A 27,619-nucleotide genomic window follows, 5' to 3' on the forward strand; every position below is an offset into this window, starting at 1 on the left:
AATGCATTTTGATAAAAGGAAATGTACGTTCAAATGCCTCTCCTGTGAAGCAGTGACGTGGAACATACGCCTAGCTTTCTGGAACGGGTCACATATACTCTTCTCATTCTTCTCTGTACGTTAGAGCATCTTTCAAATTAAACATAGATGAAGAGTATGTGTGTGTGTGTGTGTGTGTGTGTGTGTGTGTGTGTGTGTGTGTGTGTGTGTGTGTGTGTGTGTGTGTGTGTGTGTGTGTGTGTGGTGTGTGGTGTGTTGTGTGTTTGCATGAAGTCATGTTTCTTGTACGAGCTGATTCGAAATACATTTTCCATGTTTGGGAAGAGATTCCTGTGGCCACGGTAACCCTCCCCAGAACAAACACAACCAAAGCCATGCCTGGAAGACATCAGTCGCTGATTACACGGGTACAATTAAAAAATGCATTGGAACTGGCTTCGAGATCCAGAGTTAAGTTTGAAGGTGTGAATCATGACTCACTCTCTCTCTCCATGCCACCCCTCTCAGGCCCCCATTGTGGCCACTAGAGGGAGCCCTTTATCAAAAGGACAGCGCTGAGGAGGCAGAGAGAGAACAGGAGGAGAGTAATTCATAGTAATTCATATCACTGTCAGTAAACATGGTTAACCTTTGGCTTTAAACCATTCAGCATTTCACAACTTCATGTTTTCATAGCACTATGGGTCAGATTGTCTGTAAGAGGAAGTCGCACACGCACGAACACACAGACAGAGGAAGCAGTGTGCAGACATGGGATGCAGTTTCACAATGGAATAAAATAAGGGGAGATGTGAATGAGGTAAAGATTAGTCTGTGTACATAGACTAAAGAGGAGAATTCTGACAAATTACTCCTGCCAGGACTCCTTGACACAACCTTTTCTCCAACCTTTTCTCCTTGACACAACCTTTTCTGCAGTGAAAGGATGAGGACTGAACATGTCTGTTGATTATGTCTTATTGAGTTTATTAACCTTGTGTATCATCACTCAGGATGGCAGTTATAAATGCTTGGCTCAGGTTTCACAACATCCCCGCCCCATCTCCACCTCCCTCCTCTCGCTCCCCTTGGAGAGCAATGCCCCTCTTCCATGTCACACGGGTTCACATTAGTTCATTACATGCATGATTTCTTCCCTGTTTGGAAAGGGCCTTTGAACTCACAATGCTTGCCTACCATAACTCATTACATGACAAGAGCAATGGAGAAACAGATGCCTTGTGTGGAATTGTCCATCAAATAAAAATTCCACTTAATATAATGTAGTGAAAATATTTACATTTTTTTCTTCACAGGATAAGATCATAAGCATGATATATTATTGGAGTTGTATATATGTAAGGCGCCTCCTCAATCTATAATGATAATTTTCTTTGAAAGTATACGTTCAAGTATACGTTGTTTACAAAGGACAAAAAGTTTGTAAAAAATCTGTAGAAAAATATATGGTATATAAAAATGGTATAAAAACAACCAACATCTGAATACCATTAGTTTGGTAAGTTTGGTTATCTAATGCTCTCTTTGGTCTGATAACGCTGATCTTCAGTTCATAGATCAGGTGTCTCCTGTAATACTCACTATAGGTAGAGATTACCCTCTAGAGGTCTAGGATCAGCTTATAGCAGCTTATCCTCCCCAAGTCCTAACCTTAACTATAAGATGTATAGAAAAAGATCTGACCCTGTTTCAGTGGATAGGGAACCACTCAGACTGGTCCCAGAGAATGACATGCTATAGTAAACGTGCCATGGCTCAGATACAGCACTTGCTGTACACATCATTACAGTCAGTTTGGGCGCAGTAATGGTGTACCTTCTCTATGCCCAGTTTTGGGAGAAGGGAACTATGTAGTTCAAGCAGTAATTGAAATACATTTTGCAGTAGCTTGGTGTTACCTGAACTAAATTAAAATATGGTAGTATTTTTAGTAGGTAACTAGAAAGGTATAGGATAGCCTGAACATGTGACAGTTGGTTTGGTGTTTCTAGCTTGAATGGTTCAAGAGTTACTGTTGGTGAGGTATTTTATGCAAATTTGAATAGTTCTAGTGAATACGCGTTTTAAGAATTGGAAGTTATGATAGTCTGAACATGTGAAAGTTGGTTTGGTGTCTCTAGTTTGAATGGTCTAAGAGTTACTGCTGGTGAGTTAATCTATGCAAATGTGGGACACATTCATGTAGTTATAGTTAAAGATTTTAAAGAATTTGAAGTGGGTATAGCCAGAATGTTTTAAAGTTGGTCTTGTAGCTTCGCTTAACTGGCCACGGAACTGGTTTATTTTGATAAGATACCCCTGTATTCCTATGGTTCTCATTTAAACTCATGTTCATTTTTGCACATTTATAGTTAAAGTATACATAGTTTAAGGAAATCCTTTGACAGGAAATCTAAGTTGGGTCAGTCTGAACATTTCAATGTTGGTTTGGAGTTAATAGCTTAATAGAGATGCATTTTCCATTGAAATGCATTGGGAGCTCATTTAAATATTGATATGGTTCAAAAGGTATAAATGTTATCAAAAATATTTTTCTCAAGCAACCCCAGTTGGGGCAGTCTGGGCATTTGGAAGTTGGTTTTGTGTTAAATCGTTTAAGCTCGAGCGGCCTAAGAAATCAAATAATAATAATATGAGTATGTAAGAAATCTAGAGTTGCACACCTAATAACTTTTTGCCATGTAGGGGTGTAGTTAACTACTGGAACTACACCCTACTTTTTTGCAAAAATAAAATGGGTGATGTAGTCAGTAATTTTGTTTTTTCTACATCACACCTGCCTAATTATTTTTTTTCATTTAGCAAACGCGCTTATTCAAAATTGATTCATTTTTGTACTGGTCCACCATGGGAATCAGACCCCCATCCCTGGCATTTCAAGCACCATGCTCTGCCAATTGAGCCACACATTACTTAATTCTCACTTGCCTATATGTGTTTAATAGGTAAATGACACATTCTGTTGATACCCCAAAAGTGATGTGTTATTGCAACTGGTAGTCTATGACATTTCAGATGTCATTTTTATTTTTATACATTTTCACTAAGTAGTTTGGATGTAGTGAAATCCTTTTTCAAAGTAACTTTAGTTTAATAAAACTATATATTTTTGTTAGAGGGTAGCTTTAGTGTAGTTTAACTTCTTCCAGTGTGAAGTCATTTCTAGCTTGGTAACCTATATTTTCAGAGTAGCTTCCCCAACACTTTCGAAGCAGCTCTCATTTCGGTAGTCTTCATCGTGACCCTCTGGGGGATAGAAATAGACTTTCTACGCAGTTCGCAATTCAGTTCTTTCTTTTTTAATTTTCTCCTTCTCTATCAGGCCTCTCTCATGCTGCCATATTCTGCAATTCTTTGGAGGCGGTGTTCTTGTCTGGACTCAGCTCTCTGTCAATCATAGTGTATCCCTGTCCTGCCTGTTTGCCTTGTTTTCCTGCCCTATGTCTCAGGACCAGGAGGGAGAGCAGGAAGCAGACAAACGCTCCGGTGACAAAGAATGCCTGCAGACCCAGGAACCTGCACACAGAAGAGAGGGGGGAATATCAGACATACTGTATACTCTATAACAGGCCTGGATCTAAGAAATACAGTATTGGAAATACTTTTAAATACTTGAACTGTGTTTGATTTAGTTTGCCTGGTAAAATGGTCCGTAACAACTCTATGCTAAATCAAGCGCATCTCAAATACTTTCTAGTATGGTTGACATGGCTGACATATCTGTTGGCTCTTGCCTCTGTCTGAAGAGGTCCATGTTGTAGTAGTGACAGGACGTGTTCCTCCCACACTTCTTCCCCCAGATGATACAGGTGGTGTCTATGGCAGTGCCATACAGAACTGGGGCTGGCAGGAACGCTGGAGACACACATACACAGAATTATAAACACACATCCATGCACGCACGCACACAGACATGCATGCACACACTGTGTAAACATAGATTTAGATGAGTGCCTGTGAGGGGATTCTTCTTGAGTGGCAGTGTTTTTATATTAATTATCCCCGTAGAGTCTTATTTCCATTGGGCACATGGTCCTGCTTAAAGGTAGAGTCAGCTAAATCACATTGCATGAGCAGCAACGCAGATATTGCGATGAGTGAGATGCTTCATGCTTTACAACGTGGTAGCCACGGGACCAAAACAGCAGAGAAGTTTGGTATCTCGCTCCAATGCTCTTAGATGTTGTGGAAATTGACCCACTATGCTGTTTGCTTTGTGCATCTACGTCATATTGCTGACTCTACTGTACCTTTAATGTCACCTAATAGGACGAACAGAGTAAAATTCAGGGTTAAATATTTAAAAGGCAGTTTCCCAGACATTTGCTGTTAAAATTATGGATGTCTGCTCGAGCAGAAAAGTCAATCCCTTTAGGTCATTTATCTACATTTCTTGGAATCCAAGGCAAAGAGGTGAGTGTGGCTGTCTGTGTAATGCTGATATACAGTGTCTTCAGATAGTATTCACACCCCTTGACTTTTCCACATTTTGTTGTTTTAAAAGGTGGGATTAAAATGGATTTAATTGTAATATATCTACACAAAATACTCTGTAATGTCGAAGTAGAAGAAAAATATGAACATTTGCAAAAAAATAAATAATAATAATAATATATTTTTTTAAAGTAGGAAAATAAACACTAAAATGTTTTGAGTACATAAGTATTCATACCCCTGAGTCAATACGTACACATCAGAATCACATTTGGCAGTGATTACAGCTGAGAGTCTTTCTGGGTAAGTCTAAGAGCTTTGCACACTTGGATTGTACAATATTTGCACATTATAAATGTCTTAATTCTTCAAGCATTGTCAAGTTGGTATTTGATTATTGCTATTATTGCCATTTTCAAGTCTTGCCATAGATTGTAAAGACAAAACTGTAACTAGGCCACTTATTCAATGCTGTCTTGGTAAGCAACTCCAGTGCAGTGTTTACTGTATTTGGCCTTGTGTTTTAGGTTGTTGTCCTGCTGAAAGGTGAATTTGTCTCACAGTGCCTGTTGGAAAGCAGGCTGAACCAGTGATGTATTGTGTTGGATTTGTCCAAAACATAACGCCTTGTATTCAGGACATGAAGTTCATTTTTGTCCATTTTACTTTAGTGCCTTATTGCAAATAGGATGCATGTTTGGGAATGTTTTTTTTAATACTGTACAGGCTTACTTCTTTTCACTCTGTAATTTAGGTTAGTATTGTGAAGTAAATATAATGTTGATCCATCCTCAGTTGTTTCCTGTCACAGCCATTAAACTCTAACTGTTTAATGTCAACATTGGCCTCATGGTGAAATCCCTGAACGGTTTCCTTCCTCTCCGGCAACTATATCTTTGTTGTGACTTGGTGTATTGATACACCATCCAAAGTGTAATTAATAACATCACCATGCTCAAAGGGATATTCAGTGTCTGCTTTTTTTTTTTTTTTTTTACTGATACCAATAGGTGCCCTTCTTTGCGAGGCAATGGAAAACATCCCTGGTCTTTGCGATTGTATCGGTGTTTGAAATTCACTTCTCAGCTGAGGAACCTTACAGATAATTGTATATGTGGGGTACACTATTAATTCACACAGTGTGAGCCCATGCAACTTATTTTATGACTTCTTGTTAAGCATTATGTGACTTGTTACTCCTGAACTTATTTAGACTTGCCATAACAAATGGGTTGAATACTTATTGATTCAAGACATTTTCAGCTTTTCATTTTTATTCACGTGTAACAATTTCTAAAATCATAATTCTACTTTGACATTATGTGGTATTGTGTGTAGGCCAGTGACACAAAATCTAAATTGAATCCATTTTAAATTCAGGCTGTAACACTGTAACTCACCCAGCACTCTGAAGAGCATGTACTGAACCCCCACAGCAAAAGACTTATCCTCTGGTCTCACTGTCCTGCAGAGGAGAGTGGGAGAGAGAAGGAAAAATTGATGGAGAGGGTAGATGGGACGGAGAGTGAAAGGATGGGTGATGGGTAACATCAGTAACAGAATCAGAGCTGGTGTGAAGAAGCTACTGGCCAGCTGGATGGAACTGCGTTTAAATCAGAGTGAATCACAACAGCTGAACGGATGCAGTAAACCATGTCAGACTTATCTCTCTCTCTCTCTCTCTCTCTCTCTCTCTCTCTCTCTCTCTCTCTCTCTCTCTCTCTCTCTCTCTCTCTCTCTCTCTCTCTCTCTCTCTCTCTCTCTCTCTCTCTCTCTCTCTCTCTCTCTCTCTCTCACACACACACACACACACACACACACACACACACACACACACACACACACACACACACACACACACACACACACACACACACACACACACACACACACACACACAAAAAAAAAAACATCCACTTTATCTTGAAATCTTTGTTGTTGCATGCACCTTAGAGACTTGCTTTTTTCCCTACATATAATCATTGAACATTGGTCACTTTAATAATGTTTACACACTGTTTTACAGTCTTTATATGTATATACTGTATTTTAGTCATGGCTCAACCTATGTAACTACTGCTGTACACACAATTTCTACTCATATACTGTCCATTCTGTCTATACACACCATTATATATATTTATCTTCCTGAACTCTGACAAAGCTCGTTCTGATATTTCTTAATTTCTTTTCCCTTTTGGATTATGTGCGTATTGTTTTCTAGGCATTGGAGCATGAAACAAACATTTTGCTGCACCTGCAATAATATCTGCAAATCTGTGTACGTGACTTTGATTTGCAGATGCTCTCCCTCTCTCCCTCCCTCTCTCCCTCCCTCTCTCTCTCTCTCTCTCTCCCTCTCTCTCTTTCATTGGTGTGTGTATGTTAGTATCATGTTAGGCCTGTGTGTGAATGGTGTGTGTGTCTGTTCTACCTCAGTATCATCATGTAGGATGGGGTCTGTGAGAATGATGCAATGAAGCAGGTGAGAGCAGAGAGAACCATGAAGGGCAGGAGGAGGTGTTTACAGTCACTACCGCATGTCCCTGGCAATGCATAACCATAGGATCCGCTGACCCCTATGCAGCCACAGTCGGTGTATTTCTGTCAGAGAGACAGAGAGAGTCACATGACGTTAACCACTGGCCAATCAGACTCACACCATTGCATCTGGCAGTAACTGTTGGCATTAGTAGGTATGAATGAGAATCTCACAAAGACGTTGAAAAAACATTATCAAGAAACAGTATATCTGGCTTCAAGCAAAACTAATATTCTTCTCCCAGGCTTTGTGTGATGGTGGCGTGTGTGCGTGCATGTGTGTGTGTGTGTTGGTTCAAGAATGCTGAGTCTGTCTTTAAACTCTGTTTTCCGTGCAGTAGGCATCGGATTGTGACAGTAAAGCAGAAGTGAGGCCCCTTTAGAGTCTGTCTGACACGTCTACTACCTTGAAACCCATCATCTAGGGTTTCTTCAGTCAATCTGCATCTTATATGATTTCATTTTCTCTCTGCTTTCTTGTTTAAGCAAATATAATACATGGAAGATTCATTGAATGGGAATGGTTGGCCAGGAGAAGTTAAGATTTGGCCCATTAATGGATAGGCAGGTGTAGTGGTTTACCAGGATTTTGCTGGTGTTGTCATCCAGTACTTTGGTCAAGCAGCCTGCATGACAGGGCGATCTGAACTCCACCCCGTCTGAGCCACACACAGGGTTAAAGGCCTCAATTGGACAGGAGCACCCAGAGCTACACTCCAAAGACCTGTTCTGTCTGAGAACAGAAGAAGATGTAAGAAAAATGGTGCCTGGTACAATATGGCAACATATGGCTTAAGTGTTGTTTTAAGGAGGGTGGAGAGGTGAGGGTAACCTTTTGAGACGGCAACCTACTTGGTGGGGTAGACGCCAGTGACCCTCTGTGTGGAGCAGCCGAGGAGGAGGAGAGGCAGTGCGGTGAGTATACACATCAAGATGGCTGACGTGCACATGAGGGCGGAGCCTCGAGTAGAGATTTTCAGCCTCCTCATCAGAGCCCCGCCCAGCACAATGCCCAGCACCGCCAGAGGGATGTTCACCCCACCTACAGGCACACAAAGATCAAAGAGTAAGGGTCACTCAGAATAAAGCAGTAGGCACGTTCCAGATCATGTTAATTGCAGTCGCCCTGCACATCTCAGAAGACAGCTATGTTAATATGGTTCCGGAGACATTAAAGACTGTGAGATGTGCGCATCCCGACTTTGAGAAAGACAATCTGGAACACAACCAATGTTTCCCATTACTTAGGCAGGGTGGTTCCCCTCTGCCTAGCTCTGTTAACCCCCTCCTAAAAATGGTCAGCCTTATTTGGTTGTCATGGAAAATGTTGATATATTGGCAGCTTCAGTTGCTAACACTGGAGATTCTGCACCCCGCCAAAGAACTGGCTACAACACTGGGGTTAAGGGCAAGTAAATCCTATCCAGATTTGAACCTGTTCTTCAAAGAGAACACATTGTATTCCAAGGCTATAAACATGGGTGGGAGGGGTTTGATTGGCTGTGCTCTGCACATACAATGGAGTCTTTATCGTCTGGACAGCATCTGTGAATGATTACCTCCAGTTGATTATTAATCTGACAGATTTTTATGCAGATTTACTGATCTACTATGCTAATTAGATTTGGGGCGGCAGAGTAGCCTAGTGGTTGGAGTGTTGTAACCGGAAGGTTGCAAGTTCAAACCCCCGAGCTGACAAGGTACAAATCTGTCGTTCTGCCCCTGAACAGGCAGTTAACCCACTGTTCCTAGGCCGTCATTGAAAATAAGAATTTGCTCTTAACTGACTTGCCTAGTTAAATAAATAAATAAAGATTTCCACGGGGCGAGGACATTGACTTTAGGGGATTAAAAGTGTTTATGTGGTAGTTTTCCATGTGCCCTGTGCTTTCCATTGGAGAGTCGAAGCATAATTATCCTCAGCTAATACTGTGTATATGTCAAATACTGGAGGTGTGCAGATTTGACTGAAGAAATCACTCACCATGGAGTGGAATTTTCATTTGGTCCATTGGTTGAATTTCCATTTGGTCCTATTTCTATTTAAATGAACCGTAATCTAAACCAGGATGTTCCACAGAGATAACGAATGGTGTCTCTCACCGATCATCATGTTGGAGAAGGAGGCGGTCTGGGTGAACTGGCGCTCTATGAACTTGGCCATGAAGGTGGCAAGGCCGGCTATCATAGCTGCCAGGTGGACCTGTGCCAGCACCACCAACAGGTAGATGGGGTTCTGCAGGGTCCTCAGGGCGATACGGGGGAAACCTGGGAGAGAGAAGGGGAGGGGAAAGAGAGGGAGATGAGGGGGAGAAGGAAGAGGTGAGCGAAGCCGCTGCTATCTGCTTCAGATCATATTTAACAAGGGATGAGAAGCAACAATAGAGGAAGAGAGAGACCACCACAACTACTTTTCATATACTATCAGTATCATGACAGTGACCGTCACCCTCAACACCATGTAGTTACCCACAGACACAATGAAGGGAAATGGAAAGGAAACAGACGGATGTGGTCTTATAAGAGTCTAACTTTTGAGGAACTGTTTGAGGGTGAGCTCCTGGACGGGGTCTGGCAGAGGTTTCTTTTCCTCCTCGGCTCTGGGTTCTTTGGCATTGCCTGCAGCTTCCTAACCAGGGGAGAGGAAGATCCACAATTATGCTCTTTACTCGTGTTAAAACAGATTTGAGTGTGAATACGGTACAATAAACATGTAATCCTGCCTGTATTGCATTAACTCTCTCTAATAGCCTTTGCAGAGACCTGGGTCACACGATGTGGCAAAGAGATAGTTTGTCTGTTTGCGAAATGATCAAATGTAAAGTGTATTTTTTATTTTATTTCACCTTTATTTAACCAGGTAGGCTAGTTCAGAACATGTTTTCATTTACAACTGCGACCTGGCCAAGATAAATCAAGCAGTGCAACACAAACAACAACACAAAGTTACACATGGAATTAACAAACATACAGTCAATAATACAATAGAAAAAGTCTATATACAGTGTGTGCAAATGAGGTAGGATAACGGAGGTAAGGCAATAAATATGCCATAGTGGCGAAATAATTTCAATTGAGCAATTAAACACTGGAGTGATAGATGCGCAGAAGATGAGTGTGTAAGTAGAGATACTGGGATGCAAAAGAGCAAAAATAAATAACAGTATGGGGATGGGGTAGTTGGATGGGCTATTTACAGGTGGGCTATGTACAGGTGCAGTGACCTGTGAGCTGTTCTGACAGCTGGTGCTTAAAGCTAGTGGGGGAGATATGAGTCTCCAGCTTCAGTGATTTTTGCAGTTCGTTCCAGTCATTGGCAGCAGAGAACTGGAAGGAAAGGCGGCCGAAGGAGGAATTGGCTTTGGGGGTGACCAGTGAAATATATCTGCTGGAGACCGTGCTACGGGTAGGTGCTGCTATGGTGACCAGTGAGCTGAGATAAGGCGGGGCTTTACCTAGCAAATACTTATAGATGACCTGGAGCCAGTGTGTTTGGCGACGAATATGAAGCGAGGGACAGCCAACGAGAGCATACAGGTCGCAGTGGTGGGTAGTATATGGGGCTTTGGTGACAAAACGGATGGCACTGTGATAGACTGCATACAATTTGCTGAGTAGAGTGTTGGAGGCTATTTTGTAAATGACATCCCTGAAGTCAAGGATCGGTAGGATAGTCAGTTTTACGAGGGTATGTTTGGCAGCATGAGTGAAGGATACTTTGTTTGCGAAATAGGAAGCCGATTCTAGATTTAATTTTGGATTGGAGATGCTTAATGTGAGTCTGGAAGGAGAGTATACAGTCTAACCAGACACCTAGGTATTTGGAGTTGTCCACATATTCTAAGTATGCTGCAATGCAGTGCACTCAAGTTACACACCAAGCTTTAGAGCTTTTAAAGCTCCAGCATTCAAGAGACAGAGAGAGAGAGAGAGACTGTGTGTCTGTGTTTGTTTTTGTGTGTGTGTGTGTGTGTGTGTGTGTGTGTGTGTGTGTGTGTGTGTGTGTGTGTGTGTGTGTGTGTGTGTGTGTGTGTGTGTGTGTGTGTGTGTGTGTGTGTGTGTGTGTGTGTGTGTGTGTGTGTGTGCGTGCGTGCGTGTGTGTGTGTGTGTGTACGCCAAGTTATGCTCTGGCATGTTAATGTGATATCCAGACTCTTTCACTTTTGAGCAAGACCTGGCACGAGTATTCTTCTTTGTGCTAGATGCCTGATTAGAGAAACATGAACCAAAATCTGATTTAAAAATGATTTCAGAATGATGGATATGAGCCAAGACCTTATTCAACAAGGTCAAACCACATCACTCTCACCTGCTCTGAACCACATATTTTCTATGAGAGAAGATTGTGCAACTTTCATTAGAGTCAATAAATCATAAATACATGCCATGACTGTGACACAGCTGGTACACAATCACCTCTTTTGGCATCTGTTGGGGGAAGAAGAGGTAGGGCAGGGAGGTGAGAAAGAGGAAGGAGGCTGCCACGACAAAGCCCAACCACCAGGCTCCCACCCAGCGAGGGTCCCCTCTCTCCAGACCTATCTCATCTGCAGACAGGAGAGAGACATGTTATTGTACTAGTGGCAAAGTACATTATCAATAATAAAATAAAAATATTTGATGAAACTATTAAATCAAATAATAAATTGAATCAAATGCACTGCATGTATAGAAGTGTACCCTGAGCACAGTTCCTGGTTTCAACATGTTAAAATGTTTTCAGCAATTTTAGACAGTGTTAAGAGAAAGTTGTTTTTTCCCTTGGTATCATGCAACAGAACATTGAATCTCCGTCAAACTGATAGCAGTTTCCAGGAAGAAATCACAGTCTTTCACTTTCAGTCATTGAAAGAATGTGGAGCTTCTCCCAGTGAAAGAGAGTGATTTCTTCCTGGAAACTGCTATCAGTTTGCCGGAGGTTAAATGTTCTGTTGAATGAGGTCACACTGACTGTAGGAACCCAAATTCCAGTTAAGAACCTATTTTACTCCAAAAAGGGAGTAAAGCAGATTTCTCTCATAGAAATGAATCTCATATCATGCACTGTTTTACAGAAGTAAATAAGTTAAATTATTCATTATATGCAGTGCATTAGGAAAGTATTCAGATCCCTTGTTTTTTTCCACATTTTGTTGCATTACAGCCTTATTCTAAAATGGGTTATGTTGTTTTTTTTCCGTCAATCTACACACAATAGCCCATAATGACAACGCAAAAACTAATTTATTTTAAAAAAACAAGTCTTCCTGGGTATGACACTACAAGCTTGGCACACCTGTATTTAGGGAGTTTCTTCCATTCTTCTGAGGAGCGTCGCTGCAGAGCTATTTTCAAGTCTCTCCAGAGATGTTCGATTGGGTTCAAGTCTGGCCTCTGGCTGGGCCACTCAAGGACATTCCGAGACTTGTCCCAAATCCACTCCTGCGTTGTCTTGGCTGTGTGCTTAGGGTCGTTGTCCTGTTGGAAGGTGAACCTTCATACCAGTCAGAGGTTCTGAGTGCTTTGGAGCAGGTTTTCATCAAGGATCTCTCTGTACTTTTCTGTTTTCATCTTTGCCTCGATCCTGACTAGTCTCCCAGTCCCTGCCGCTGAAAAACATCCCCACAGCATGATACTACCACCAACATGCTTCACCATAGGGATGGTGCCAGGTTTCCTCCAGACGTGACGCTTGGCATTCAGGCCAAAGAGTTCAATCTTGGCTTCATCAGACCAAATAACCTTGTTTCTCATGGTCTGTGAGTCTTTAGGTGCCTTTTGGCAAACTACAAGCGGGCTGTCATGTGCCTTTTACTGAGGAGTGGCATCAGTCTGGCCACTCTACCATAAAGGCCTTCTGGAAGGTCCCATCTCCACAAAGGAACTCTAGAGCTCTGTCAGCCTGACCATCGGGTTCTTGGTCATCTCCCTGACCAAGGCCCTTCTCCCCTGATTGCTCAGTTTGGCCGGGTTGCCAGCTCTAGGAAGAGTCTTGCTGGTTCCAAACTTATTTTATTTAAGAATGATGGAGGCCACTATGTTCTTGGCGACCTTCAATGCTTCATACATTTTTTGGTACCCTTCCCCAGATCTGTTTTTCAACATAGTCCTGTCTCTGAGCTCTACGGACAATTCCTTCAACCTCATGTCAACTGTGGGACCTTATATAGAAAGGTGTGTGCCTTTCCAAATCTTGTCCAATCAGTTTAATTTACCAAAGGTGGACTCCAATCAAGTTGTAGAAACATCTCAAGGATGATCAATGTAAACAGGATGCACCGGAGCTCAATTTCGAGTCTCAAAGCAAAGGGTCTGAATACTTGTGTAAATAAGGTTTTTCTGTTTTTGTATTTAATACATTTGCAAAATTGTCTAAAAAACGTTTTTCGCTTTATCGTTATGGGCTATTGTGTGTAGATTGATGAGGATTTATTTTTTTACATCCATTTTAGAATGAGGTTGTAACGTAACAAAATGTGGAAAAAGTCAAGGGGTCTGAATACTTTCCGAAGGCACTGTATTTAACTTCCATATTAGTTCTATCTAAATATTTGCTCTTGCAAGAATGAAGTCATGTTCCATTAAGCTGCACTGTCTGTGCCTTGCAGAAGGTGCTAGTTCAGGCTTGAGGAAACACACACACACGAGCACAAGCACACACAAACACACGCACACACACCCAGACACACACACACACACACACCTCTAAACAATGGGGAATAATCTAGTATTACCTAAATTGACTTCAGCAGTCCTTTGAACAGTTTTGAACATTTATCAAATCATAGACAATGCTCGCACACCTTGATAAATGAGATGCATTAAACTGGAAAGCTGAGATCAATGAGAGCAGACTGCAAATACAGGACACTGGCCCATGATTGTTGTAAATCCAGTTTTAGAGGTATCTGAAGCATTGCAGGGTGAGAACATGTCTGTAGTGGTGGCTTTGGTTCACACAGAAGGAGGTTGAATATTTGCTTGTTAGAAATCACAGCAGTGGAGTGAAGATAAGGTCGTCGCTATCATTAACATTTTTCCAGCTAGTCTTCCTTAACACCTGATTTTATTCACTGCTTCAAACTCAGGCATGTAAAGAAAACACCCTAACGTGACCCTACAAAACCCACCCTATATTGCATTCCAACCCTAACACTAGCTTTATGTCCACATCCCGGTTCAACGCTAACCCTAGCTTTATGTCCACTTCCTGGTTCAACACTAACCCTAGCTTTATGTCCACTTCCTGGTTCAACACTAACCCTAGCTTTATGTCCACTTCCTGGTTCAACACTAACCCTAGCTTTATGTCCACATCCTGGTTCAAACCTAACCCTAGCTTTATGTCCACATCCCGGTTCAACACTAACCCTAGCTTTATGTCCACATCCCTGTTCAACACTAACCCTAGCTTTATGTCCACATCCTGGTTCAACACTAACCCTAGCTTTATGTCCACATCCCAGTTCAACACTAACCCTAGCTTTATGTCCACATCCCGGTTCAACACTAACCCTAGCTTTATGTCCACATCCCGGTTCAACACTAACCCTAGCTTTATGTCCACATCCCGGTTCAACACTAACCCTAGCTTTATGTCCACATCCCGGTTCAACACTAACTCTAGCTTTATGTCCACATCAACACTAACCAGGTCCACATCCCGGTTCAACACTAAACCTAGCTTTATGTCCACATCCCGGTTCAACACTAACCCTAGCTTTATGTCCACATCCCGGTTCAACACTAACCCTAGCTTTATGTCCACATCCTGGTTCAACACTAACCCTAGCTTTATGTCCACTTCCTGGTTCAACACTAACTCTAGCTTTATGTCCACATCCCAGTTCAACAGTAACCCTAGCTTTATGTCCACATCCCGGTTCAACACTAACCCTAACTTTATGTCCACATCCCAGTTCAAACCTAACCCTAGCTTTATGTCCACATCCCGGTTAAACACTAACCCTAGCTTTATGTCCACATCCCGATTCAACACTAACCCTAGCTTTATGTCCACATCCCGGTTCAACACTAACCCTAGCTTTATGTCCACATCCCGGTTCAACACTAACCCTAGCTTTATGTCCACATCCCGGTTCAACACTAACCCTAGCTTTATGTCCACATCCCGGTTCAACACTAACCCTAGCTTTATGTCCACATCCCGGTTCAACACTAACCCTAGCTTTATGTCCACATCCCGGTTCAACACTAACCCTAGCTTTATGTCCACATCCTGGTTCAACACTAACCCTAGCTTTATGTCCACATCCCGGCTTTATTCAACACTAACCCTTTAGTCCACATCCTTTATGTCCACATCCCGGTTCAACACTAACCCTAGCTTTATGTCCACTTCCCGGTTCAACACTAACCCTAGCTTTATGTCCACATCCCGGTTCAACACTAACCCTAGCTTTATGTCCACATCCCGGTTCAACACTAACCCTAGCTTTATGTCCACATCCCGGTTCAGCACTAACCCTAGCTTTATGTCCACTTCCTGGTTCAACACTAACCCTAGCTTTATGTCCACATCCCAGTTCAACACTAATCCTAGCTTTATGTCCACTTCCTGGTTCAACACTAACCCTAGCTTTATGTCCACTTCCTGGTTCAACACTAACCCTAGCTTTATGTCCACATCCCGGTTCAACACTAACCCTAGCTTTATGTCCACATCCCGGTTCAACACTAACCCTAGCTTTATGTCCACATCCTGGTTCAAACCTAACCCTAGCTTTATGTCCACATCCCGGTTCAACACTAACCCTAGCTTTAAGTCCACATCCCGGTTCAACACTAACCCTAGCTTTATGTCCACATCCCGGTTCAACACTAACCCTAGCTTTATGTCCACATCCCGGTTCAACACTAACCCTAGCTTTATGTCCACATCCCTGTTCAACACTAACCCTAGCTTTATGTCCACTTCCTGGTTCAACACTAACCCTAGATTTATGTCCACATCCTGGTTCAAACCTAACCCTAGATTTATGTCCACATCCTGGTTCAAACCTAACCCTAGCTTTATGTCCACATCCCTGTTCAACACTAACCCTAGCTTTATGTCCACTTCCTGGTTCAACACTAACCCTAGCTTTATGTCCACATCCTGGTTCAACACTAACCCTAGCTTTATGTCCACATCCTGGTTCAAACCTAACCCTAGCTTTATGTCCACATCCCTGTTCAACACTAACCCTAGCTTTATGTCCACATCCCGGCTCAACCCTAATACTCTGACTACACCGCTAGCGTAGCGTGCGAGCGCGCTGCAAAATAAATGTAGAAATCTATGTTATTCAATTATTGCACCCACACTGCTCGCACGCATCAACGAGCATCTGCGTTGCCAAGGGCTAAAATAGAAGTCCTTTCTATTTCTGATGCAGATCGCACTGCATGTCCTGCCTCTCCCATCTCCTCATTGGTTTTTAGAAGCATTGGTAATACCAACGTGGGTGATTGAAAGACGAACTGTGTTGCTGGTTGTTGTGGTAATACTATGAAAGTTTAGATGCCAATCACGATATAAGTTCAAAGATGAAAAAGCCTGGAAGGAGGAGAGATGACTAGAAATTATTCGGTTGACCATTTTATGTGTGGATGAATTGTCGAAGTAGAGGACCTTGTGCATTTCAGGTAAAATAACAACCTAATGATTATATCCCAGGACAAATTAGCTAGCAACAGCAAGCTAGCTAAATAGGACAAAATAGCTAGCAGGTTTGGTGTGGGGGGACAAAATAAATTGATGCACGATGGCGCACGCGCACAGCCGGTTTGGGTTTTGTGTAACCCTAGTTTTATGTCCACATCCCAGTTCAAATCTCCCAGTTCAAACCGAACCCTATGTTTATGTCCACATCCTGGTTCATCACCAACCCTCAATCCTCGTTAAATTTTGGTGAAACTCATTGTCAGTAGTGTGATAAGAGAAAACATGACCCCTGGATGTTCCTTCCCCATATCAACTCCAGATTAAACACTTCTGACATGCTGTGAACATCTGAGGAGTGCATGGGACTGTGTGTGTGTGTGTGTGCGTGTGTGTCTGTGTGTGTGTGAGTGTGTGTGTGTGTTTGTGTGTGTGTGTGTGTGTGTGCGTGTGTGCGTGCGTACGTGAGCGAGCAAGTGTGCTAACCTTTGGACATCTTGTCGATGTCGACATAAAAATTCAGCATGAAGGAGCCCATCATGAAACCAAATGCAGGACCGATAGACGTGACAGCCAGGAGAATACCTGCAGAGGGGAACCACAGTCAGACATAACACTCCTGTTGTGGGGTCAATACAGTTAAACAGAAAATAAAGTGTGATTGCTCATGATTTGCTTCTCCCCAGATCATACTTTTTGTAGTTGATGAAAAGAAAATGAAAGTCTGCTCATGGTTTTTAGACTAAACATGACACAGCCTTGAGAGCTGCAAACAATGAGTGGATACAATACATTCACTTTTGCTTCATTGCTATTTTTTTCACCTTCTGCACCAGGGTTATGTGTGAAATGTCTCATCTAGCACTCCATCTAACATCCCTGCAAGCATTCCCAGTATTGGAGGTTATAGAGTGCAGGCAAAAGTTGCAGAAATGTTGCAGAAGTATGGTGGAACGCTCCCTCTTAAAAAACAACAATAATCTATTGATTTGTAGTTTTAAAAAACTGACGTTTTGGCCCAAAAGACCTGCATCAGAATGTGTATTCCCAGTATTCCAAGAATTTTCTGTGTATTCCAGTCATTCCCAGTGATCATACCGAGGTAAAAGGGAGAGTTTCTCTTGCTGGCATAGTCATCAATGTAGGAGATCCCGAAGGGTTGGATGGGAACGCCGCCGATTCCCAGGAGTAGCTGTCCTAGGAGCAGGAGCGGGAATACGCCCTGCTGAGCATGACTCTCCTGCTGTGTGCAACTGTGATTGGACAAGGGTGTTTGGAAGGAGCTCTCTAATTGGCAGAGACCAGAGTTGTCATCCTTGGATTCTATGGAACAAAGGTAGAGGTAGGAAGGAGTTAGAAGTTAGGTGATAACAAGTATTTTTGTTTTGAGATTCAAACAAATGTGTGTTTGTGTGTGTGTGCGTGTATTTGAATGTGTGTACGTGTCTGCATTTGTGTGTGTGACTTACGGCTGATGTGGACTGTGTACTCATAGGGGCCACTGATGAAATGAGGCAGGGCCATCATCAAAGCAGCCAGACTGGCCACCAGTGCCCCTCCACCGATGAACCGTGGCCGGTGAACACGGCTACCAAAGAAACTCACAAACACTATCAGGACCGTGTTCCCCACCTACACACACACACACACACACACACACAGTCTTGTACGGCTAACCTTGCCTTGAGGGGACAAAAAATTCAGGCCCATTTAAAATCCTATTTTCCCTAACCCCTAACCCTAAACCTAACACTAAACCGTACTCTTACCCTAACCTTAATCTTAACCCTTAACCCAAAAAACCTAACCTTTTTACATTTTTATTATTTCACCTTTATTTATTTAACCAGGTAGGCCAGTTGTGAACAAGTTCTCATTTACAACTCTGACCTGGCCAAGATTAAGCAAAGCGATGCGACACAAACAACAACACAGACTTACACATGGAATAAACAAACATACAGTCAATAACACAATAGAAAATTCAATATACAGTGTGTGCAAATGAGGTAAGATAAAGGAGGTAGGGCAATAAATAGGCCATAGTGGCGAAATAATTTCAATGTAGCAATTAAACACTGGAGTGATGTGCAGAAGATGAATGTGCAAGCAGAGATACTGGGCTGCAAAGGAGCAAAAAATAAAAAATAACAGTATGGGGATGAGGTAGTTGGTTGGGCTATTTACAGATGGGCTATGTACAGGTGCAGTGATCTGTGAGCTGCTCTGACTGCTGGTGCTTAAAGTTAGAGAGGGAAATATGAGTCTCCAGCTTCAGGGATTTTTGCAATTCGTTCCAGTCATTGGCAGCAGAGAACTGGGAGGAAAGGAGGCCAAATGAGGAATTGGCTTTGGGGATGACCAGTGAAATATACCTGCTGGAGAGCGTGCTACGGGTGGGTGCTGCTATGGTGACCAGTGAGCTGAGATAAGGTGGGGCTTTACCTAGCAAAGACTTATAGATGACCTGGGGCCAGTGGGTTTGGTGACAAATATGAAGCGAGGGCCAGCCAACGAGAGCATACAGGTTGCAGTTGTGGGTAGTATATGGGGCTTTGGTGACAAAACGGATGGCACTGTGATAGACTGCATCCAATTTGCTGAGTAGAGTGTTGGAGGCTATTTTGTAAATGGCATCGCCGAAGTCAAGGATCGGTAGGATAGTCAGTTTTACGAGGGCATGTTTGGCAGCATGAGTGAAGGATGCTTTTTTGCAAAATTGGAAGATGATTCTAGATTTAATTTTGGATTGGACATGCTTAATGTGAGTCTGGAAGGAGAGTTTACAGTCTAACCAGACACCTAGGTATTTGTAGTTGTCCACATATTCTAAGTCAGAACCGTCCAGAGTAGTGATGCTGGACGCGTGGGCAGCGATCGGTTGAAGAGCATGCATTTAGTTTTACTTAAATTTAAGAGCAGTTGGAGGCCATGGAAGGAGAGTTGTATGGCATTGAAGTTCGTCTGGAGGTTAGTTAACACAGTGTCCAAAGAAGGGCCAGAAGTATACAGAATGGTGTCGTCTGCATAGAGGTGGATCAGAAAATCACCAGCAGTGAGAGAGACATCATTGATGTATACAGAGAAAAGAGTCGGCCCGAGAATTGAACCCTTTGGCACCCCCATAGAGACTGCCAGAGGTCCAGACAACAGGCCCTCCGATTTGACACACTGAACTCTGTCTGAGAAATAGTTGGTGAACCAGGCGATGCAGTCATTTGAGAAACCAAGGCATTTGAGTCTGTCGATAAGAATGTGGTGATTGACAGAGTCGAAAGCCTTGGCCAGGTCGATGAATACAGCTGCACAGTATCGTCTCTTATCGATGGCGGTTATGATATCATTTAGGACCGTGAGCGTGGCTGAGGTGAACCCATGACCAGCTCGGAAACCAGATTGCATAGAGGAGAAGGTGCGTTGGGATTCGAAATGGTCGGTGATCTGTTTGTTAATTTGGATTTCAAAGACCTTAGAAAGGCAGGGTAGGATAGATATAGGTCTGTAACAGTTTGGGTCTAGAGTGTCTCCCCCTTTGAAGAGGGGGATAACCGTGGCAGCTTTCCATTCTTTGGGGATTTCAGACGATACGAAAGAGACGTTGAGCAGGCTAGTAATAGGGGTTGCAACAATTGCGGCAGATAATTTTAGAAAGAGAGGGTCCAGATTGTCTAGCCTGGCTGATTGGTAGGTGTCCAGATTTTGCAGCTCTTTCAGAACATCAGCTATCTGGATTTGGGTGAAGGAAAAATGGGGAGGCTTGGGCAAGTTGCTGTGGGGGGTGCAGGGCTGTTGACTGGGGTAGGGGTAGCCAGTTGGAAAGCATGGCCAGTGTTAGAAAAATGCTTATTGATATTCTCAATTATCGTGGATTTATTCGATGGTGACATTGTTTCCTAGCCTCAGTGCAGTGGACAGCTGGGAGGAGGTGCTCTTCTTCTCCATGGACTTTACAGTGTCCCAGAACATTTTGGAATTTGTGCTACAGGGTGTACATTTATGTTAGAAAAGCAAAGGCTAGCTTTTTCTAACTGCCTATTGGTTCCTAACTTCCCTGAAAAGTTGCATATCACTGGGGCTATTCGGTGCTAATGCAGTACGCCACAGGATGTTTTTGTGCTGGTCAAGGGCAGTCAGGTCTGGAGTGAACCAAGGGCTATATCTGTTCTTGGTTCATTTTTTTAAAAATGGGGCTTTCTTATTTAAGATGGTGAAAAAAGCACTTTTAAAGAATAACCAGGCATCCTCTTAACCCTAACCCTAACCCTAGCTACTAATCCTAAATCTAAAACTAATCTTAGCTCCTAACCCTTTACGTAATTCTAACCCTAACCCTAATTCTAACCTTAACCCTAAACCCCCTAGAAAAAGCAGTTGACCTTGTGCGGACTAACAAAATGTCCCCAGTTGGTCAAAAAATGTTTTATTTAATATTCTTGTGGGGACTTCTGGTCCACACACACACACATACCTTAACACACTCACGTGCACCCTCTCACATGTGAAAATTAAAAGTACATCTTCTGAAAAGAATCATCTGGTGATGAATTTGCAACAAATCAGCCTGTTATCTGAACCAGTTCAGTAGAGTGGTGGGGTGCATGGCACGCTCACCTCATTGAATGAGGCCAGGATGCCAGACTTCTGGCTGGAGAAGCCGTAGCGTCTCTCTATAGTGGAGATGGAGCTCTTCAGATACCCAGACACCAACAGTTGGGCCAGCTGGAGCATACCATGGCATAGCACGAAGAACTAGTGGAGAGAGAGGCTGACAGACTATAGATACGTGTCGTAGGAATCATTCATAATTAATATAACAGATCTGATCAATGGTCTACAGAAAGCTCAAAAGTCTCATTCAAATATTCAGGAGAACTTTATGTGGAACCTTGTCATGTTTCACGTATGACACCTTTATGTAAAGAAATGATGTAATATAACAAAACGGAATGCTACTGTAGTTACCTGGAGGGCTATAGAGGGTCTGGTTTTCTCTCTTTAGAATGGCCACTCTGTAGGCCTATGGGTAACTTTATGAGGATTTTCACTCCCAGAACATAATGTGTTACACGTAATACAAACTGCCTAACCCTAATCTTTTTAAAGTCATTCTTTATTTGCCAAGTTTCTTATCTTTTAACTCTCCTGAAGATACAGTTTTACAAGTGAATTCACAAGGAAGTAGACTCATGTAGTTAAAAGACACATACAAGAAGCCAAGTGTATGTGTTTCTAACTCAAGGGAACACTACAAGGATGTGCTGAAAACACCAGGAAACAAAACCCTTCCTGGGGCTACAGAGGACAATCACAGTAGACTACAGGACACACATCAACGTTTTTACTACATTAAGAAATAAACTACATTTCAGATTGCAAAACAAGGAAGATTTGCTCCCTTTCCTCTCTGACGATGGACCTTAGATTTTTTTGCCTCCAGTCCACAACATGAGGATATGCTGTCAATTAATGGAGCTTAAACTTCTTAATGTTAGCACGCTAGCTGTCTCTGCGACCCTAACATCACAGAATCCAAGTCTAAATCTTCTGGACTCCTGAACAGCAGTCTGTAGACATAGATTTGCCCTTTGACCTCACTGGGCTTTTTCGACATTGCAGATTATTTACAAATCAGCTTGAATCATAAATAACTACTAATTATTATTTGGAGATCAGTCAATTTACTCACAACGCATCACAGATTTGATGCTCTCGAACACTGCCACTTACTGAGACTTGGGAGTAATGATGTGAGAGTTGAGAGACAGGAGTAAACAATTGTGTAAACAATACTACATTTTCATACCTGAGCAAAAGTAAAGAAAGGTATCAATAGAAAATGACTCAAGTAAAAGTGAAAGTCACCCAGTAAAATATTACTTGAGGAAAAGTCTAAAAGTATCTGGTTTAAAATGTACTTAAGTACAGTGGTAGAAAAGGTACTCAGTTGTCATACCTGAGTAAAAGTAAAAAGGAAACGCTATACATCAAATCCCTTATATTCAGCAAACCAGACGCCACAATTTTCTTGTTTTTTAAATTTACAGACAGACAGGGGCACACTCCCACACATCAATAATTTACAAATGCAATATCTGTGTTTAGTGAGTCCGCCAGATCAGAGGCAGTAAGGATGACAATGTATTATTGTGATTGGTGCATCAATGGGACCATATTGCTGTCCTGCCTGAGCAATCGAAATATAATGAGTAGTGTTGGGTGTCAGGGAAAATGTATGGAGTAAAAAGTACATTATTTTCTTTAGGAATGAGTAAAAGTAAAAGTAGTCAAAAATATGAATAGCAAAGTACAAATACTCCAAAAAATGACTTAAGTATAACTTCAAAGTATTTTTACTTAACCTTTCTAAAGGAAAGTGTGGGTCCCACGCCGGACGGTTGAGCTAACGTAGGCTAATGCAATTAGCATGAGGTTGTAAGTAACAAGAACATTTCACAGGACATAGACATATCTGATATTCGTAGAAAGTTTAAATTATTGTTAATCTAACTGCACTGTCAAATTTACAGTAGCTATTACAGTGAAATAATACAATGCTATTGTTTAAGGAGAGTGCATATAGTTCTGAACTTGAAAATGTCTTAATAAACCAATTAGGCACATTTGGGCAGTCTTGATACAACATTTGAACAGAATGCAATGGTTCATTGGATCAGTCTAAAACTTTGCACATACACTGCTGCCATCCAGTGGCCAAATTCTAAATTGAGCCTGGGCAGGAAAAATACATATGTTTTTTTCTTTGTATTATCTTTTACCAGATCCAATGTGTTATATTCTCCTACATAAATTTCACATTTCCACAAAATGCTAAGTTTTTCCTTTCAAATGGTATCAGGAATATGTATATCCTTGCTTTAGGTCCTGAGCTAAAGGCAGTTAGATTTGGGTATGTCATTTTAGGCAAAAATGGGAAAAAAAGGGGCGAATCCTTAAGAGGTATTGTACACCACTGGGAGTAAAATGTAATAAACGAGAACCAATAATTTTGGAAATTGTACACACAACAGCAACAGCCGGACGGTAAAATGCAATTTTGCTCATCAGCAGTGTTGCGTGGCGTTCTAAAAAGTAAATCTACTCTCATAGATTTCTATTCCTTTGCTACTACTGGTATGCAATTGAAATTTGGCGCTAGTTGCAAGTGGAAATGTTATATGTAGTTTTGAGGTGACGCAGCCTACCTTGATGCTGTTGAAGGGGCTCCTGCATCTGGTGGGAGGCTTCGACCTCAATTGTTCAGAGTTCATCTGGAGGTCGCTGGCCATCATACCTGTCCGACTCAGTGATCCAACCCAGGAAGTAGAAAATCTATAAATGTCACAAGATTTCCAGTCAAGTTCTTGTCCTTGTACTCTGGTTACTTCATATCTTCAATCTTTATATTCACTTTGTCTCTCTATAATTTGGACTCCAATAACACTTATACTTACTTCTATCTCTGCTGGTGTTCTGTATCTACTGCCATTGTTAAAATCAGGTAGAGGAGGTGTGCTATTCATTTAAATCATATTGAGATGCAGTGCTCTGAGTTATATTCATTTTGAAGTGAAACAATCTTCATTCACATCATAATGTTGAGAGAGAGAGAAAAAGAGAGAGATTGAGAGAGAAAGAGACAGAGAGTTGGGACAGACAGATCGACAAATTGAGACCAACAGAGACAGATGTAGGGAGAAAGGTTTAGGGGGATATGCCTGGGTTCAAGTTGTCCACCATTTCTCATTACAAAGTGAATGTGAAAGTCAGTGAGCATTACTCCATTACAGCCCATAAAGAATCCCAAGTTGTGGTGACATGCTGGAGAGATCATGACTTTAAGATGAACTTTACCTCTGTGTTTTACAACAGGTTGGTGAATTACTGTGCACATTATGCACCAGATCACACTAAACAATTCACAAATAGCAGATATAAATCTGACCTGAAGACCACACCGAAGAGAGGTTGCATGGCACTGGCCACTAGAACACACCTTAGAGAAGCATTTCCACATGCAGTATATACTTACTGTGTGTTCTTACAGTAAAGCAGTAAAATGCTGCAACATACAGAGTCTTCAGAAAGTATTCACACCCCTTGACTCTTTCCACATTTTGTTGTGTTACAGCCTGAATTGAAAATGTATTTTAAAAAAAAACATTTTTGTCACTGGCCTACACACAATCCCCATGATGAGAAAGGTGCTTCGACAAAGTATTTACTCTGAAGTGTGAATACGTATGTAAATTAGATACTTCTCCATTTCATTTTAAATACATTTGCAAAAACTTTTTTTTTTAAACATGTTTTCACTTTGTCATTATGGGGTATTGTGTGTAGATGGGTGAGAGAAAAAAATCCATTTTGAATTGAGGCTGTAACATAACAAAATGTGGAGTCAAATGGCATGAATACTTTGTGGAGGCATTGTAGTGTTTTTGTGTGGTGTTTTTTCACGTCCGTCCCCCCAAGCATGTTTGTGTAACATGGGAGTTGGTGTGGCTGCAGTCAACAGAGATAAGATGGGCAGGAGACGACCACCAATCAGTTGTGGAATGTCAACAAAAACAAAGACTGCACCATAAAATACCACACCAGTGGGACTGGCATTACTGCGGACATAGAAATATCAAACTCCATTTCAGACTCCTCAAATGTATACATACAAAAGCAATACCTTTTAGATTTTAGTGCTAACACCTTGGTGTTCATTGTTAGGCGCATGCACAAATGCCAAAAGGCCAGTTTCAACAACAAATACAGTTGAAGTCGGAAGTTTACATAAACCTTAGCCAAATACATTTAAACTCAGTTTTTCGCAATTCCTGACATTTAATCCTAGTAAAAATTCCCTGTCTTAAATCAGTTAGGATCATCACTTTATTTTAAGAATGTAAAATGTCAGAATAATAGCAGAGAGAAGGATTTATTCCAGCTTTTATTTATTTCTTTCATCACATTCCCAGTGGGTCAGAAGTTTACATACACTCAATTAGTATTTGGTAGCATTGCCTTTAAATTGTTTTAACTTGGGTCATACGTTTAAGGGTAGCCTTCCACAAGCTTCCCACAATAAGTTGGGTGAATGTTGGCCCATTCCTCCTGACAGAGCTGGTGTAACTGAGTTAGGTTTGTAGGCCTCCTTGCTCACACACGCCTTTTCAGTTCTGCCCACAAATGTTCCATAGGATTGAGGTCAGGGCTTTGTAATGGCCACTCCAATACCTTGACTTTGTTGTTCTTAAGCCATTTTGCCATTTTAAATAAATACAAAACAAAGGAAATAAAGGTCAGAACGTGACAATGGCCAAACAGTTCTATTTTTGTTTCATCAGACAAGAGGACATTTCTTTTAAAAAAGTCCAATCTTTGTCCCCATGTGCAGTTGCAAACCATAGCGGTTTTATGGCGGTTTTGGAGCAGTGGCTTCTTCCTTGCTGAGCGGCCATTCAGGTTATGTCGATATAGAACTCATTTTTCTGTAGATATAGATACGTTTGTACCTGTTTCCTCCAGCATCTTCACAAGGTCCTTTGCTGTTGTTCTGGGATTGATTTGCACTTTTTGCACATAAGTACGTTCATCTCTAGGAGACAGAACGCGTCTCCTTCCTGAGCGGTATGACGGCTGCGTGATCCCATGGTGTTTATACTTGCGTACTATTGTTTGTACAGATGAACGTGGTACCTTTAGACATTTGGAAATTGCTCCCAATGATGAACCAGACTTGTGGAGGTCTACAATTTTTTTTCTGAGGTCTTGGCTTATTTCTTTGGATTTTTCCATGATGTCAAGCAAAGAGGCACTGAGTTTGAAGGTAGACCTTGAAGTACATCCACAGGTACACCTCCAATTGACTCAATTGATATCAATTAGCCTATCAGAAGCTTCTAAAGCCATGACATAATTTTCTGGTATTTTCCAAGCTTTTTAAAGGCACAGTCAACTTAGTGTATGTAAACTGATGACCCACTGGAATTGTGATGCAGTGAATTATAAGTGAAATAATCTGTCTGTAAACAATTGCTGGAAAAAATTACTTGTCATGCACAAAGCAGATGTCCTAACTGACATGCCAAAACTATAGTTTGTTGACAAGACATTTGTGGAGTTGTTGAAAAACAAGTTTTAATGACTCCAACCGAAGTATGTAAACTTCCGACTACAACTGTATGCTGCACACCGCAACCTGTCCTGTCACACATAATCTCTACACACGGCACAGTACATTAGATTACAGTGTCTGAATTACAGCTAGTAGAGTTAGTGGATCACAGTTAAAAGAAGTAGTACAGAACAGTACAGTTGGTCACTTACTCTGTAGATGAAGCTGAGGTTTAGTGGTTTGTTCTGTATCCACTCCTCAGATGTCGACTCACACAGAAAGTGATCTTAGTTGGAACCCCAGGAGGTAGCTTTCACTCGATGAAACAAGGCGTGCTCAACTTTGAGGAATTCCTTGAACTGGGCAAGTGACTGAACAGAGAGGGGGAGGAGAGTGGGGCTGGGAGTGGGAGTGGGGGTGTGGGTGGGAAGGAGGAAAAGGGAGGTAAGATAACAGTATACGAGAATACAAGATAAGAGAAAGGAGATAAACCCTACTATCATGTGGGTGGAATCTCTTAACATAACATACTGTACTGGTTGTTAGACAGCTATGCACATTGTTTATTTGGTTTACAGTAAAGACTGAGCGCAATAGATCTGAATTGGATGGTTAATTTGGTGTGATATACATTTGAAGTCGGAAGTTTACATACACTTAGGTTGGAGTCATTAAAACCTGTTTTTCAACCACTCCACAAATGTCTTGTTAAACGAAACTATAGTTTTGGCAAGTTGGTTAGGACATCTACTTTGTGCATGGCACAAGTCATTTTTCCAACAATTGTTTACAGACAGATTATTTCATTTATAACTCACTGTATCACAATTCCAGTGGGTCAGACGTTTACATACAATAAGTTGACTGTGTCTTTAAGCAGTTTAAGCAGAAAATTC

At 41.7% G+C, this 27,619-nt stretch overlaps 1 protein-coding gene across 3 annotated transcripts; it reads right to left on the reverse strand.

Annotated features, from left to right (window-relative positions):
• Nucleotides 1-949: 949 nt before the first annotated feature.
• LOC112257796 (solute carrier organic anion transporter family member 2B1) lies at nt 950-27,088 on the reverse strand. 3 transcript variants are annotated; one of them, XM_024431641.2, is made up of 15 exons: nt 26,936-27,088; nt 23,821-23,947; nt 21,230-21,367; nt 18,088-18,250; nt 17,717-17,941; nt 17,105-17,203; nt 11,392-11,522; nt 9,508-9,604; nt 9,079-9,243; nt 7,828-8,017; nt 7,558-7,708; nt 6,869-7,038; nt 5,835-5,899; nt 3,735-3,855; nt 950-3,516 (listed from the first exon to the last, which is right to left on the reverse strand). In XM_024431641.2, the coding sequence occupies exons 2-15, from the start codon at nt 23,905-23,907 to the stop codon at nt 3,330-3,332; spliced, it is 1,989 nt and encodes a 662-aa protein (XP_024287409.1). In that variant the 5' UTR covers nt 23,908-23,947; nt 26,936-27,088; the 3' UTR covers nt 950-3,329. The 3 variants fall into 3 exon arrangements, with proteins under 3 accessions (XP_024287409.1, XP_024287411.1, XP_024287410.1); XM_024431643.2 differs by lacking the exon at nt 21,230-21,367; XM_024431642.2 differs by lacking the exon at nt 26,936-27,088 and having other exon boundaries at nt 21,230-21,383.
• Between the last annotated feature and the right edge of the window lie 531 nt (nt 27,089-27,619).

This window comes from Oncorhynchus tshawytscha, linkage group LG09, assembly GCF_018296145.1.
Source record: "Oncorhynchus tshawytscha isolate Ot180627B linkage group LG09, Otsh_v2.0, whole genome shotgun sequence".
NCBI lineage: Eukaryota > Metazoa > Chordata > Actinopteri > Salmoniformes > Salmonidae > Oncorhynchus > Oncorhynchus tshawytscha.

Coding starts and splice junctions, on each gene's coding strand:
- LOC112257796 (XM_024431641.2), bottom strand. CDS start 23,907: ATGATGGCCAGCGACCTCCAGATGAACTCTGAACAATTGAGGTCGAAG. Junction 8,018..9,078: donor CTTCTCCAACATGATGATCG/GTGAGAGACACC, acceptor GTGTGCCTGTAG/GTGGGGTGAACATCCCTCTG. Junction 7,709..7,827: donor ACTGGCGTCTACCCCACCAA/GTAGGTTGCCGT, acceptor TTCTGTTCTCAG/ACAGAACAGGTCTTTGGAGT.